Source organism: Rhinoraja longicauda, chromosome 4 (genome assembly GCF_053455715.1).
Source record: "Rhinoraja longicauda isolate Sanriku21f chromosome 4, sRhiLon1.1, whole genome shotgun sequence".
Lineage (NCBI taxonomy): Eukaryota > Metazoa > Chordata > Chondrichthyes > Rajiformes > Arhynchobatidae > Rhinoraja > Rhinoraja longicauda.
In genome coordinates, this window is record NC_135956.1 from 31,049,609 (window position 1) to 31,065,993 (window position 16,385).

Consider the following 16,385-nt stretch of genomic DNA (forward strand, 5'->3'; position numbering starts at 1 on the left):
GAATTTGAAGCTTTCAACCATCTCCATTTGGGTGCAGTCAATGCATATCAGGGCATGTGTACCACTTTGTTTCCTGAAGTCAATCTCTGTCTCCTTTGTCTTGCTGAGAATGAGAGAAAGATTGTTTTCTCAACTTATTCCTGCAGCGAAGTTAGAAGGCACCATGAGCATCTCTGGAGATTGAAAGATAACAATCAGAGAAACAAAGCTGATAGCTTCCTTTTACCTCTACCTAATGGTTTGCTTACTTAGAACTTCACAACTCTTAACATGTTACATGTTTACCAGCAAATCAGCTTTGACAAAATTTCAGAGGAATACTTGTGACCAATGCACACCTAGGACTGTACAAACAAAACAGACTTTCATTTGGGATAGTGTCAGCTCTGCACATTTTTCAGGGAACAATGGATAGTTGATCTAAGTGGCATTGGCGGCTACATTTGTAGGATGCCCTTATAACTGAAAGGACAAACCCGGAACACAAGAGGAATCTAGAAGGCTTATTTCAATGATTCTGAAAAGCAGAAATGCAACTAATGAAAGACAAGTGCATCTTTGCTGCCTCAAATGTAATCTGTCTTGATTACAAGAAAGGTTGAAAGTCTCCACACAGTTGGTGACAAGATTAAAGTAGTTTTAGTAATCCAAACATCTCAGGCCTCCTTAGGGCCTCAACTACTGTGATTATTTCCTGCCATTTTTATCCAAAGCATTATTATGTTTGCACGTTGCTAAACGACAAACCAACATAAATACAGAGTAATAAACATGTATCTACGACCCAATATATGAAGCAATGATGAATTCTCACACTTTTTGTTCATTATGATCCAGTAAAATGAGTTCTGTGATATATGATCTTAATAAGACCATAAAACATAGGTGCAGAATTTGGTCATTCAGCATATCGAGTCTACTCTGCCATTCAATCAAAGCTCATCTATTATTCCCTCTCAACTCTATCGTCCTGCCTTTTTCCCATAACCTTTGACAACCTTACTAATCATAGAGTGATACAGTGTGGAAACAGGCCCTTTGGCCCAACTTGCCCACAACGGCCAACATGTTCAGCTACACTAGTCCCACCTGCCTGCAATTGGTCCCAATTCCTCCAAACCTGTCCTATCCATGTGCCTGTCTAACTGTTTCTTAAATGTTGGGATAGTCCCTGCCTCAACTACCTCCTCTGACAGCTTGTTCCATACACCCACCACCCTTTTTGTAAAAAAGTTACCCGTCAGATTCCTATTAAATCTTTTCCCCTTCACCTTAAACCTCTGTCCTCTGATCCTTGATTCACCTATTCTGGGCAGGAGACTCTGTGCATCTACCAGATCTATTCCTCTCATGATTTTATACACCTCAATAAGATCGCCCCTCATCCTCCTGTGCTCCAATGAATAGAGTCCCAGCCTACTCAACCTCTCCCTATAGCTCAGATCCTCTAGCCCTGGTAACATCCTTGTAAAACTTCTCTGTACCCTTTCCAGCTTGATAACATATTTTCTAAAACATGGTGCCCAGAACTGAACACAATGCTCTAAATGCGGCCTCACCAACATCTTATACAACTGCAACGTGCCTTCCAACTTCTAAACTCAATACTCTGACTGATGAAGGCCAATGTGCCAAATGCCTTTTTGACCACCCTATCTACCTGCGACTCTACCTTCAAGGAACCATGCACCTGCACTCCTAGATCTCTCTGCTCTACAACACTCCCCAAAGCCCGACCATTCACTGTGTAGGTCCTGCCCATGTTAGACTTCCCAAAAGGCAATACCTCACATTGTATTAAATTCCATCAACCATTCCTCAGCCCACCTGGCCAATCGATCAAGATCCTGCTGCAATTTTTCACAACCATCTTCACTATCTGCAAAACCACCCACTTTTGTATCATCTGCAAACTTGCTCATCTTGCCGTGTATGTTCTCATCCAAATCAGTCCGAGAAGCAACCTTTTACCATTACCCTCTGCTTCCTTCCATTAAGCCAATTTTCTATCCATCCAGCTATCTCTCTTTGGATCAAGAATCTATCAATCTCCGCTTTAAAAATACCCAATGATTTGGCCTCCACAGGTGGCAATGAATTCCAGATTCACCACATTCTGACCACACACACCACACTCTCATCTCCATTCTGAAGGTATGTCCTTTTATTCTGACGGTGTGGCTTCTGGTTCTAGACTCTCTCATTATTGGAACCATCCTTCCCACATCCACTCTATCTAAACCTTTCATTATCCAGTAGGTTTCAATGAGGTCCCTTCAACTTTCTAAAACTCCAGCAAGTACAGGCCCAGAGACTTTGAATGCTCCTCATACATTAACCCAATGATTCCCGCGATTATTCTTGTAACCGTCTTTTGCACCCTCTCTAAATAGTGTTGATGCAATATAGTCAGCATAGGATGAATGGAGATGAGCAACTGAGTATGCATCAACGTCTCTTTCCAAGGAAGAACAATGATATTCACATCTGTACAATTAAGATTTTGCTTATGTCAATGGAGTGAAGTTGTACAGATACTTGTACAGTCAGAACTTTGTGATTTTCGTATACCTCAAGCCTCAAGGTTTTTTTTTGTGGATCCAATGCAACATGCAGACAGTTTTGTTAGTGCCGAGATGCCCATTTGCATTTGATTATATCCTGAAGTAAAGCTATTGACAATACAGAGTGCCAAATTGGTATCCAGTTAGTACATTACCACGTGAGATACTAAAAGCATAAAAAATATAAAAACTGAAGGGTCTCGACCTGAAACGTCACCCATTCCATCTCTCCAGAGATGCTGCCTGCCCCGCTGAGTTACTCCAGCATTTTGTATCTAACATATAAAATTATGCATTTCTAAAATATATGCTTAGCTCATCAATCAAGACCCAGCAGTTGTAAATGATGGGACATAGCTGCAGAGATGGGAAGGAGAATGTGAAGATAGAGTTAATCACCCAGAATGATATGGTCTTTTGGAGATCTAGATCTTACTTTTCACCACAAGGGGGAACATTTCTGATATTAATATGAAGAATAATTCTGATATTATTGCTGGATGAACACCGAGATTGTATCATGTCAAGCAAGTTGCCAGAAGTTTATTCAGTTGCAGTTAATAAAGAAGTTAGACAATACCATGAAGGAATGCACGCAATAAGAATGGCATTCATTGTTAATGCACCTCTAAAATGAGTAAACCAATATGGATATGTTTAGGAAGGAACAGCAGATGCTGGTTTAAATCGAAGATAGACACAAAAAGCTGTTGTAACTCAGCGGGACAGGCAGCATCTCTGGAGAGAAGAAATGGGTGACGTTTCAGGTCGAGACCCTTCTTCATTTCAGATTATGTCTTTGAAGGTTGAAAAGGATTTTTTTTTGCACAAGGCCTTAATATAATATTTGTGACGTTTTGGGTCGAGACCCTTCATCAGACTGGTTAGGGATAAGGGAAACGAGAGATATAGACGGTGATGTGGAGAGATAAAGAACAATGAATGAAAGATATGCAAAAAGGTTACGATGATAAAGGAAACAGGCCATTGTAAGCTGTTTGTAGGGTGAAAATGAGAAGCTAGTCGAATTTGGTGGGGGAGGGATAGAGAGAGAAGGAATGCCGGGGCTACCTGAAGTGAGAGAAATCAATATTCATACCACTGGGCTGTAAGATGGCCGTGAAATACGAGAAGCTGTTCCTCCAATTTGCATTTAGCCTCACTTTGTCAATGGAGGAGACCGAGAACAAAAAGGTCTGTAAAGGAATGGGAAGGAGAATTAAAGTGTCCAGCAACCGGGAGATCAGGTTGGTTCACGCGGGCTGAGCGAAGGTGTTCCGTGAATCGATCGCCCAGTCTGTGTTTGGTCTCGCCGATGTATAAGAGTCCACATCTTGAACAACGGATACAGTAGATGAGGCTGGAGGAGGTGCAAGTGAAACCTCTGCCTAACCCGAAAGGACTGTCGGGGGGTCCCTGGACAGAGTCGAGGGAGGAGGTATAGCGACAGGTGTTGCATCTTCTGCGGTTGCAGGAGAAGGAACCTGGGGAGGAGGTTGTTTGGGTGGGAAGGGATGAGTTAAACAGGGAGTTGCAGAGGGAATGGTCTCTGCTGAAGGCGGAAAAGGGTGGAGATGGGAAAATGTGGCTAGTGGTTGGATCCCGTTGGAGGTGACAGAAATTGAGAGGATTATGTGTTGTGACGGCTGATGGGGTGAAAGGCAAGGACTAGGGGGCTCTGTCTCTGTTGCGACTAGGGGAGGGGGAGCAAGGGTGAGGCTGCAGAATACCGAGGAGACACAAGTGAAGGCCTCATCTATGAAGGGAGAGGGGAACACCATTCCCAAAAGAATGAGGGTTCCCTAAAGAATCTCCCCCACCCAATTTGCACTAGCTTCTCATTTTCACCCTATAAACAGCTTAACATGGCCTATTTCCTTTATCATCATTACTTTTTTGCATATCTTTCATTCATTGTTCTGTATCTCTGCACATCACCATCTATATCTCTTGTTTCCCTTAGCCCTAACCAGCCCGAAGAAGGGTCTCGACCCGAAACGTCACCCATTCCTTCTCTCCAGAGATGCTGCCTGTCCCGCTGAGTTACTCCAGCTTTTTGTGTCTATCTTTGGTTTAAACCAGCATCTGCAATTCCTTCTTACACAATATAATATTTGTGATTGCCAATGGAAGCCATTCACTGAATTTGTCAAGTTTTTGTAAAAAGACTGATTGAAACAGGCACACAGTTCCAATGCAGGCAGTTCAGTGTGGTGGAAAGAGCTGTTCAGACTGCAAAACGTGGATTGAAAAAAATGATAGGATGAAATCAGGACGCGTTGAACATTTCTTATTACATTCCAGAATATCTTGCAGTTATAGAATAGACATATGTCAAATTACTGATTGGCAGATGTGTCAGAACAGATTTGGATTTTGCACAACTGTGGGTTTTCAACAAGGACAACAAAAGAAACAATAGCTCAAAGTCTGTGGTTGCCATTTTGAAATGGATTATCCTGCATTTGCACAAGACAACACACAAGGAATCTGATTATTGCAAAACATCACTGATTGGATCAACTTCTCCTGTGGTTCACCTGGATGAATGTTGCATGGAGCTTCATTAAAACCATTTAAGATATTGTACATTGCTTAATGTATTTTAATTTGCACTTAATTTGTAAATAGGCATTAGCTGACCTTGGTTATAACTGGACTATATTTTATGCCTTCTTTTATGTACATTTAATCCATAAAAGCAGGTGTCATATTGTGACATGAGATCCTGTTAGCAATGCCCTCTAGTGGATGAGTATATGGAAAAATAAGAAAGGCTGTCAATGTGAACCTGCACATTCATGTGCAAAGTGAGCTCCACTTTCAGTAAAGACAGAAATTTTCAGCAGGTCAGACAACATTTGTGAAAAGAGAAACAGGTTTAATGGTTTAGGTCAATGATTTGTCATCAAAACAAAAACAAAACAAAGTTGCAGAACCTGTGGGATGGGGGCAAGAAGCAGAGAGAAGAGAGAGAAAAGTCACAGTGTGGTACAAGTGGTGGTAGAAAGAGGGTGATGCGGCCAGCAAATATCAAAAGGTATGTCCGACAAGAGAAAAATGACATTTTAAAAGCCAGGACAGGAGAGAGAATGAACTGAAAATGATATCAATCCACAATGGCTGATTATCAACTATCTGAAATAGTTGAAATCAAGCCTCCAGAGCCCCATCATCTTAACACTCCATCTCATTCTTATTCTGATCTCTTCAGCATCCATCAAAGCTCAACACAAGCTTGAAGAATATCACCTCGCCTCACATCAAGGCTTCAGGGCTCACAAATTCAATAATTTCAGATAAGCAGGCTGTTTTAGATTTATACCTCACTATTCTGCCCTCTGGTATGTTCTTTGCCTCCCCTGGATCCAAATTTAATCCCTCTCCCATTTCCACTGACCCTCCATGCAACCGCACTGACTTGACACCAGTCATTCACCAGCCTTTACCACTCTCTTTCACAGTGGCATTTTACCTCTCTCTCTTGGGATGCATGCTATTCTGTTTGTTCGATACAACTTTACTCTAACTCTTCCCATTTGCGAAGAAAAGGTCAACTTCCTGAAACGTCGGCTTTCTGTCTAGGAAACGTTGCCGGCCCCCATTGAATGCTTCCAGCATTTCTTGTTTCCTTTTCAAATGTTGCGTTTACCTTCAGCTCACTGCCCTGGTCCAAAGACCCCCAATGAATCACCGGAAAGTCGGACTGCGAGGGGGGATTGGACTTCTCTCCGCAGCCAGATATGCGTTCTTCCGAGTCCTTTTGCACAAGTCTGACTTGTCTCGTCTCTCTCTCTCTCTCTCTCTCCCGGATTTTTGTCCGATTCGATTACCCCTACCTTCAGCGCCAGGTCGATGTCGAAGTCGCGGGCTCTGAGAAACTTGAGCAGGAACTCGTCCTCCAAGCCGAGTGGCCAGTTGAGGCTCTGCTTCAGCGCTCGGAGCCGGAGCTGCGAGACGGAGCGCTGCACCGAGTCGGGCTGGTCTTCCTCGCCGCTGCTCTGCTCCGGGTTGTCTACCTGCGGCCCGCACGCTGCCGACATTCTGCAACTGAGAACAAACACTCTGACCCCCCCCCCCCCCCCCACTCGGGGATCATCACCATGACATCTAAAGTTACGCCTAAACTTTATACTGGCATCCTCCAATCACGGTTCCAACTTCATTTCAAGAGTCGGGAGTGTTTGTTTTTTAAATAAAGATTTTCACTTTACCCGCAAATATATATATATGTATATATATATACACAAGAAAACAATGCGACGCTCGCATTATATTCATCGTGTCGATCTAAACATTCAGTGTTGCTGGTTTAAAACACAGTAGATCTGTTTTGTACACAGCACCGATGCACTCATAACAAAGATTGAAATAGTGAGATGCAGGCACATTAGACACAACAGCAACGAATGTACAATACATTTTCAATTATTCTCAGCAAAATACACCATGCAGCGTGTAGGAAGGAACTGCAGATGCTGGTTATAGACGAAAGACAGACACAACACGCTAGAGTAACTCGGTGAGACAGGCAACATTTCTGGAGAGAGGGAATGGGTGAAGTTGTGGGTTGAGACCCTTCTTCAGACTTGTGGCTTGGTGCTGAACTAGGGTTGTGGTTAGAGTTGTGCAGGGTAATTCAAGCATCTGATGGTTAATGGGAAGAAGCTGTTCTTGAAACTGGAGGTAATAGCTCTTAAGTTCCTCTACTTCTTCCCAGTGGAAACACGGAGAAGAGAGCATGGCCAGGGTGGTATTGGTCGTTGATGATATTCACCACTTTCTGCAATCTCCTTCGTTTGAGCATTTGAATTTCCAAACCAGCCCATAATGCAACCAATCAAATATTGCCTGTCATTCTTTGTCTTGCCAATCCGCTCAACCCTTGACCCTAAACATGGGGTTCACAACAAATATTATCTCAGTGCACACTAGACCAGGTATCATCAATCCAAAATGTTCCCCCAACTTCACCTCGCCCTCAACAAGCTGCCCATGGCAGTAAGTTGCTGGGTTAATACGAAAGTCATTCAACCAAAGTTGCCTCCATTCCTAAACCAAGATTATCCCAATTGGGAGCTGTAATGTACAGATGATTCATTTATAAGCATTCATTCAAAGGTACACTACCTCCCTCACCTCCATTCAGGGACCCCAGCATCACTTCCTCCAACCTATTGCATTTGGTGCTTTTTTGCAGCCTTCTCTACATTGGAGAAACTAAGCATAGATTAAGCAACAATTTCCCAAACACTTACGCTTTGTCCATTAAGGCCAGCTGGAGCTCCTAGTGTGCAAGACACTTTAATTCCCCATCCACTTCCCACAGACCTGTCTGTTCTTGGCCTCCTCCACTCTGAAGCCGTACACAAACTCGACGAACAGTACCTCAAATTCTGCTTGGGTAGCCTGCAGCCCAGCAACATGAACATGCAGACAAAGGAACTGCAGATGCTAGAATCTTGATTTTTTAATTTTTTTTTAAGTGCTGGAGGGACTCACTGGATCAGGCAGCATCTGTGAAGGAAATGGACAGACAATGTTTTGGGGTGGAACCTTCATCAGACTGATGAACATGAAGTTTGAATTTTCCAATTTCAGATGACAATCCGACATCTACTTACACCTTTCTTGCCATTCTCCAATCCAGTCCCTTTCTCCTTCTCCATCTCCTCCATCTGCTCATCACCCACCTGTCTCTAATCCGGCTTCACCATTTTCTTTCCCTCCACCTTTCCCTTCGAACTACCATCCTTCCCTTTGGTTCTCCATTTCACTTTCTACTTTCCTTTCTTATCAGATTCCACCATTTTCACTCTTCTGAGTTCTCCACTTATCAACCCCAGCCTTGTTAATCATCTGCCTGTCGATTTGCCAATTCTTGCCCACCCCGTCCTCTCAACTCTTTCGACCATCTATCTCCTGTCTATTCCATGAATCTGAAGAAGAGTCTAGACCTAAAATGTTATCTGTCCATTTAGTTTTAGCGATAGAGCGTGGAAATAGGTCTTTGATCACCCGTACACTAGTTCTAACGGAGACATTAGGGACAATTTACCTACAACACTGTCGGTCTTTGGAATGTGGGAGCTTCAAAAAGAGAGAGAAGAAAACCCACGTGGTCAGATCGAGAATGTACAAACTCCTTACAGACAGCACCTGTAGTCAGGATCGAACCCGGGTGCTGTAAGGCAGCAACTCTACCGTTGTGTCAGTACCGCCCTCCACAGATGCTCGCTGGCCTGCTTTCTCCAGCATGTTTGTTTTTGGATGATAAGAGAGTCAATCTCACCTCCCCTCTTCATTTCTTTGGTCCTCATTTGAAACCACACGGTATTTGAGGTCTGGAGCCAAGTATTCCTGGATGAACCCAAACAGACTTGGGTGAGCAAGTTATTGGTGACCAAATGCTGCTTTAAAGCACTTCAATTACACATCATTGCTGTTGAGCGGTAATTAGGGTAATTGTATTTGTCTATTTTTTTTTGGCGAGTGGGGCAATTTTCCATAATTAGGAAGACGCCCGAGTTGTAATTGCACTGCAGCAGCTAGGCTAGAATAGTAATTGGTTCTGGAGCAGAAGTCTTCAGCAATACAATTGCAATTTTGATTGGATGTAAGCCTTTGCGACACCCAGTGCTCTCGGCTATTTGTCAATATTAACAGATTGACTGAAGACTGGCCTCAGTGATAGAGATTTCAGGGGAAAGCAAGACAACTCATTGATTCAGCACTTCCGGATAAGCATTGTTGTGGTTGCTCCAGCGCTTTTAGTGTTCTGCTGGGCCATGCCATTGTTGTATCTGGGAATGTCTTGGAGCCATTTTCTCTCATTGATCAATTAATTGTCCACTACCGGTAGGACTGCAGAGGTTCATTAATATCCATTGAGATCCTCAGCTAGGTCTATTCCATGTGCTTCTTATATTTCACATATATACATCTTCTATTGCATCACATGTTTTGATGTCTCCTGCATCAGTTGCATAATATCTGCCTAATTGTGAAGATTTTAAACATTCCACAACTCCACCCTAAATTAATTGAATTGATGCTTACTACAATTTTAGAGTTTACATCATCCTAAATGTATCAAATAACACACTGTTAAATATAATAGTTTATGAAACACCATTAGGTATCATGTTAACCAGTTGTAATAGTAGTAATAATTGTTGCAATCAAAAGGGTTCCGACCCAAAACATCATCTGTCCTTTTTCTCCAAAGGTGCTGCCTAACCCGCTGAGTTACTCCACCATTTTATGTCCATCTTCAGTATCAACCAGCATCTGTAGTTCCTTTCTACACATTGTTGCAATAATATTTTTCTGAACATTTGAGATTGCGTCACCAATTTGGCTTTTAACAATTTCTCTCCGAAAAACAATCCCGTGCAATCCTCACAAATCTCTGTTCCTGGTCCTCTCTTCGTCACCGCTCCCCTTATGATTTATGGCTATCTATTCTGTACAGTTCAGTCTGGACTTGGCATTGAGAAGAACAAAACATAGAAACCCACCAGGTATTATTTATACCCTAGATAGACACAAAAAGCTGGAGTAACTCAGCAGGACAGGCAGCATCTCTGGAGAGAAGGAATGGGTGACATTTCGGGTCGAGACCCTTCTTCAGACTGGTTAGGGATAGGGGAAATGAGAGATATAGATGGCGATGTGGAGGGATAAAGAACAATGAATGAAAGATATGCAAAAAAGTTACGATGATAAAGGAAACAGGCCATTGTTAGCTGTTTGTAGGGTGAAAATGAGAAGCTAGTGCGAATTGGGTAGGGGAGGGAAACAGTTGCTGAGTTTATACTTGGTCTCGCTGATGTACAGGAGGCCACTTCAGAAAACGGATGCAGTCGGTGAGGTTAGAGGAGATGCACGTGAACCTCTGTTTGTAAACCAGCATCTGTAGTTCCATATTTCTACTAAGCAGGCTAACCCTCTAAACTCTGGAATTTAGAAGAATGAGAAGTGCCCCCATCAAAATATATAAAGTTCTAAAGACAGATGTCTCTTTTTTTTTAATTTCAAAAATAAACTTTATTCAGAATAGAAATATATCTGAAACAAAAACTGGACAAAAACTCGTCATACCTTCTCAGTGTATACACTCAGTAGTTGCGAACACAGTGATGTTCGCATCTAACTTTAAAAAACACACCCTTTCTACTCATGGCCGTCTGGGTGATGTCCTTTCCCTTGGGGAAGGTGATTAGGATTAAAATGAAGGGAGGTTTCCTCATTCTGAGGTGAGTGAATCTTAATAATCCTATGCTCATTAAGGTTCAGTTGATGGCCTTATCAAGGTTGTATAAGGACTTCTTATATGAATCTGCATAGCCAGACTTGAATGCCAGAGATTTAGTCCTGAGAAGATTGCAGAGCTTCTAATACATCCAAAGCTTCTGGTTGGGGAACATGCAGATGGTTTTCCTGGGAACACACTTCTCCACGCATGTTCCCATAGCAATGGTTTTTATTTAAAGAAATGAAAAAAGATCAAAATATAATGTGTTAATTTTGAGACGAGTTCAGCTGGGTGAACATGGCTGATACAGAATGGGGACAGATGGTGTTCTGCTCAAGATGTCCACATCCAAATTACCCTAGTGGGAAATCCATATGAATTAGTCACGATGCAGCAGTTCTGAGCTTGATTTACAGAACTTTAACCACATGTGATTTTTTCTATTACAAATCTCAAATTGTGGAGTACAGAGGCAAATAAATAAATAATGGGTCTTTGTCCCAAATATTATGGAGGACACTGTATTTTTAAAATTGTGGATGAATATCCATGTGACTTGTCAGTGTGTAAGAATCAGATGCTGGTTTAAACCAAAGATAGGCATAAAAAGCTGGAGTAACTCAGCGGGACAGGCAGCATCCCTGGAAGGAAGGAATGGGTGACGTTTCGAGCCAAGACCCTTCTTCAGACTGGTTAGGGATAAGGGAAACGAGAGATATAGATGGTGATGTGGATAGATAAAGAACAATGATATGCAGAAAGGTTACAATGATAAAGGAAACAGGCTATTGTTAGCTGTTTGTAGCGTGAAAATGAGAAGGTAGTGTGAATTGGGTGGGTGAGGGATAGAGAGAAGGAATGCCGGGGCTACCTGAAGTGAGAGAAATCAATATTCATACCAGCTGTAAGCTGCCCAAGCAAAATATGAAATGCTTTCCTCCAATTTGCATTTAGCCTCACTCTGACAATGGAGGAGACCGAGGACAGAAAGATCTGTGTGGGAATGGGAAGGAGAATTAAAGTGTCCAGCAACCGGGAGATCAGGTAGATTAAGGCAGGCTGAGCGAATGTGTTCCGTGAAATGATCGCCCAGTCTGCGTTTGGTCTCGCCGATGTATAAGAGTCCACATCTTGAAAAACGGATACAGTAGATGAGGTTGGAGGAGGTGCAAGTGAACCTCTGCCTAATCTGAAAGAACTTTCGGGGTCCCTGGACAGAGTCGAGGGAGGAGGTATAGCGACAGGTGTTGCATCTTCTGCGGTTGCAAGGGAAGGTACCTGAGGAGGGGGTGGTTTGGTGGAAGGGATGAGTTAACAATAGACAATAGACAATAGACAATAGGTGCAGGAGTAGGCCATTCAGCCCTTCGAGCCAGCACCGCCATTCAATGCGATCATGGCTGATCACTCTCAATCAGTACCCCGTTCCTGCCTTCTCCCCATACCCCCTCACTCCTCTATCCTTAAGAGCTCTATCCAGCTCTCTCTTGAAAGCATCCAACGAACTGGCCTCCACTGCCTTCTGAGGCAGAGAATTGCACACCTTCACCACTCTCTGACTGAAAAAGTTCTTCCTCATCTCCGTTCTAAATGGCCTACCCCTTATTCTTAAACTGTGGCCCCTTGTTCTGGACTCCCCCAACATTGGGAACATGTTTCCTGCCTCTAATGTGTCCAATCCCCTAATTATCTTATATGTTTCAATAAGATCCCCCCTCATCCTTCTAAATTCCAGTGTATACAAGCCCAATCGCTCCAGCCTTTCAACATACGACAGTCCCGCCATTCCGGGAATTAACCTAGTGAACCTACGCTAACCAGGGAGTTGCGGAGGGAACGGTCTCTGCGGAAGGCGGAAAGGGTGGAGATGGGGAAATGTAGCTAGTGGTGGGATCCCTTTGTAGGTGGGGGAAATTTCAGAAAATTATGTGTTGTTATGCGACGGCTGATGGGGTGGAAGGTAAGGACTAGGAAGACTCTGTGTCTGTTGGGGCTAGGGGGAGGAGGAGCAAGGGTGGCGCTGCTGGGCACCGAGAAGACATGAGTGAGGGCCTCATCTATGATAGGAGAGAGGAACCTCCGTTCCCTAAAGAATGAGGACATCTCATCTTGGGCACAGATACAGCATAGACGGAGGAATTGGAAGTAGGGGATAGAGTCTTTGCAGGAAGCAGGGTGTGAAGAAGTGTAGTCGAGAAAGTCGTGGGAGTCGGTGGGTTTATAATAGACGTCAGTCAATAGTCTATTTCCTATGATGGCGGCTGTGAGATCAAGAAAGGGGAGGGAGGTGTCAGAGATGGTCCAAGTAAATTTGAGTGCAGGATGAAAATTGGTGGTGAAGTTGATGAAGTCCATGAGTTCTACATGGGTGCAGGAGGCAGCACCAATGCAGTCACCAATGTAACAGAGATAGAGTTCGGGGACAGGGCCAGTGTACACCTGGAACAGGGATTGTTCAACATACTCTGCAAAGAGGCAGGCATAACTGGGCCCCATGTGGGTACCCATAGCTATGCCTTGGACTTGGAGGAAGTGGGAGGAGTCAAAGAAGATGTTGTTAAGGCTGAGGACCAGCTCCGCTAGGTGAAGTAGAGTGTTAGTAGAGGGAAATTGGATGGTTCTGCGGGTGAGGAAGAAACAGAAGGCTTTTAAACCTTCCTGATGGAGGTGTAGAGTCACTGAATATCCATATTAAAGATGAGGGTGTGGGGGCTCGGAAAGCAGAAGTCATTAAAGAGACGGAGGGCATGTGAGGTACCTTGGACATAGGTCGGGAGAGATTGGACCTGGGGGATAGGATGGAGTTGAGGTATGTGGAAATCATTTCTGTGGGACAGGAACAGGCAGAAACTATGGGTCTGTTGTGTTTGTGGATTTTGGGGAGAAGGTAAAACCGGGCTGTGTGGGTAACCCTCACTAAACAAAAAACTACAGATACTGGAAATACTTGGCAAGGGAGGCTGTCGCTATGGAAAGAGAAACAAATGACCTTACATCAGAAAAACGGAACATTTATCAACTTGCAAAGAAGGAGGAGGGATAGTCAGGACAAAGAAACATGTTATAAAGTATTAATTGCTGGAATTTGTATTGCTCATGGTGGGACTTTAATTTGTGTTTCTGGATCATTCGTTTCAGCAGGAGTGGTTCTATTCCAATAATTTAACCACTAGATTTAGGGTCCTTTTATAATATTAAAGAGCCGCAACTTTCTTTTAATCCTCATAGTATCACCCATGCTAGGATTATTTTGGAATGTATTGTCTGTTGCCATGGTGTTTTGATCTCGGCAGCCAACTGGATAGATATAATGAATCTGTTTATATCAGATGCATTGCTAACTGGAATATCATTCACTGACAATGTTCACTTGCACCTCCTCCACTGTACCTGTTGTTCAAGATGTGGACCCTTATACATCGGCAAGACCAAATGCGGACTGGGCGATCGTTTCACGGAACACTTTCGCTCAGCCCGCCTGAACCTACCTGATCTCCCGGTTGCTGGACACTTTAATTCCCCTTCCCATTCCTACATAGACCTTTCTGTCCCAGGTCTCCTCCATTGTCAGAGTGAGGCTAAACGCAAATTGGAGGACCAGCATCTCATATTTCGCTTCAGCAGCTGACAGCCCAGTGGTATGAATATTGATTTCTCTCACTTCAGGTAGCCTCGGCATTCCCTCTCTCTATCCCTCCCCTACCCAATCCAGTCAAGTCCTCTTTAGAACTTTATATATTTTGATGGGGGAACTTCTCATTCTTCTAAATTCTAGTTTAGAGGGTTAGCCTGCTTAGTATAAATATGGGGGGACGCTGTTGAGCAGTGACATGTAGGGACATGCTTTACTGAGCTCCTGCCCAGGGCAAACTTTTTATACTAATAACTTTTTTTTAATTAACCTCAGATGATTTGGGTTTAAGATACGCGTTATTGAACTGCAGGCACACCAAATTAGTGACCTTGCATTTGCACATTGACAGCGTGGAAGATGCCATGGGCAAAACAAAGTCTGACAAGTCTGGCAAAGACCAGGCCGCTAAAGCATCGGGGCCCCAAGAAAGTGAGTCTGTCGACTTGTCTGAAGTGATGGCTGCCATAACAAACAGCGAAAGCAGGATCTTGGCACGAATATATTCAAGTACCAAAGACTTGAATGCCAAAATCGACTCTCTAAGGGACGACATGGCAAAACAAGAGCTGGAGGGAGGGCGGTCTGAATACATACTCTGACAAGATGACCAAACTTCAGGGGGAAATGGACCGACTAAAGTCAGAAGTTGCCATGCTACGCTTAAAACTAGACGACCTGGAGGGGCGACAACGCCAGTGCAATGCACGTATCGTCGGGATAAAAGAGGGATTGGAGACCGGCGGAGTCCAGCGGTCTGCAGATGCTATCGCTAAGATGTTACAGGAGCTACTGAGCCTCGACTTCACTCCGACTCTAGACCGAGCCCACCGTAGCCTACGGCCGCCACCCAACGCAGGAGAATCTCCGAGGGTCATCGTGGTAAAGTTTCATTACTGCCAAGAGATAAGGGAAGTCTTCCAAAAAGCTGCCCGCTTGGCCCCGCTGATCCTAAATGATAAGCGAGTGAGCATTTTCCCGGACTACACCGCAGCGGTGGCTAAAAAGAGAGCGGCCTTCTCCGAAGCTAAGCGGCTACTCTGGACCTGCCAGGGCATACAGGTTGGAATTCTGTACCCTGCGACTCTCCGTATTTCGTTGTCGACTGGCCAAGATAAGCGGTTTGGAGACTCGTCGGAGGCAGTGGACTACATCAGGAAGAATCTTAAGCCCTAAGATTGAGATATCGACATACTCGTATTAATGGCTAACTGGTGCTGGCGGCTAACCGGCGTTAGTGGCTAACCGGCATTGATGGCCAAGTGCTGGCAGCTAGTGCAGCGAACTGGCAAGGAGTCGAGTTATATGGTAAAGCTACGGTTCGAGTTTGACATTTCAGTATTCAACAGTCATATTCCCAAATTCACGTGTAATGTTGCCTTTACTGTTTAATACAGAAGTGCTTTAATAATGACTAAATGACTAACCCATCTAAAAAATATTTATTTGATATTTTATAATGACACTTAGCGTTGGAAATTATTCAGATGATTGAGATTTATGGACTTATAAGGGGACTGCTATGATAACTGTTGTTCTTGCACATATTTTCCAATTAGAAATATTGTAAGTTCATTGTAATATAATCTTTATAAGATTATGGTTCGCCCTGTTTAGGGCTCATTGTTAGAGGGGTTTTTTTCTCTATATGGTTATTTGCTGTGTTACACTGGTAGTGGGGGATGCCATCTCTAGGGGACTGGTAGATCAGCAGGGGTTTTTAAGGCTCTGTTTTTTGTTGGTAGGTAGAGACTTTATTGTGTGTTTTTTTTTGCTTTCTTACCATCTTGTAAAAAATGGATGACAACAAAAATAAGGACTACATCCGTTCCTCGAGTTGGAATATAAAGGGAATTAATAATCCAGTAAAGCGGAGCAGGGTCTTTGCACACTTAAAATCTCTGAAATCTGATACTATTTTCCTTCAGGAAAC

General features: G+C 43.5%; 2 protein-coding genes across 2 annotated transcripts in view; one reads left to right on the forward strand and one right to left on the reverse strand.

The window, feature by feature from the left end:
- Window positions 1–6,609, reverse strand: part of ttpa (tocopherol (alpha) transfer protein) — a 37,202-nt gene extending 30,593 nt beyond the window's left edge. The window contains exon 1 of the mRNA XM_078398570.1: window positions 6,404–6,609. Within this exon, the coding sequence (XP_078254696.1) occupies window positions 6,404–6,607 (204 nt within the window). The 5' untranslated portion in view covers window positions 6,608–6,609. The remainder of the gene's footprint in view (window positions 1–6,403) is intronic.
- Window positions 1–16,385, forward strand: part of LOC144592671 (YTH domain-containing family protein 3-like) — a 199,765-nt gene that overhangs the window by 137,014 nt on the left and 46,366 nt on the right. The gene's annotated exons all lie outside the window — the stretch shown is intronic.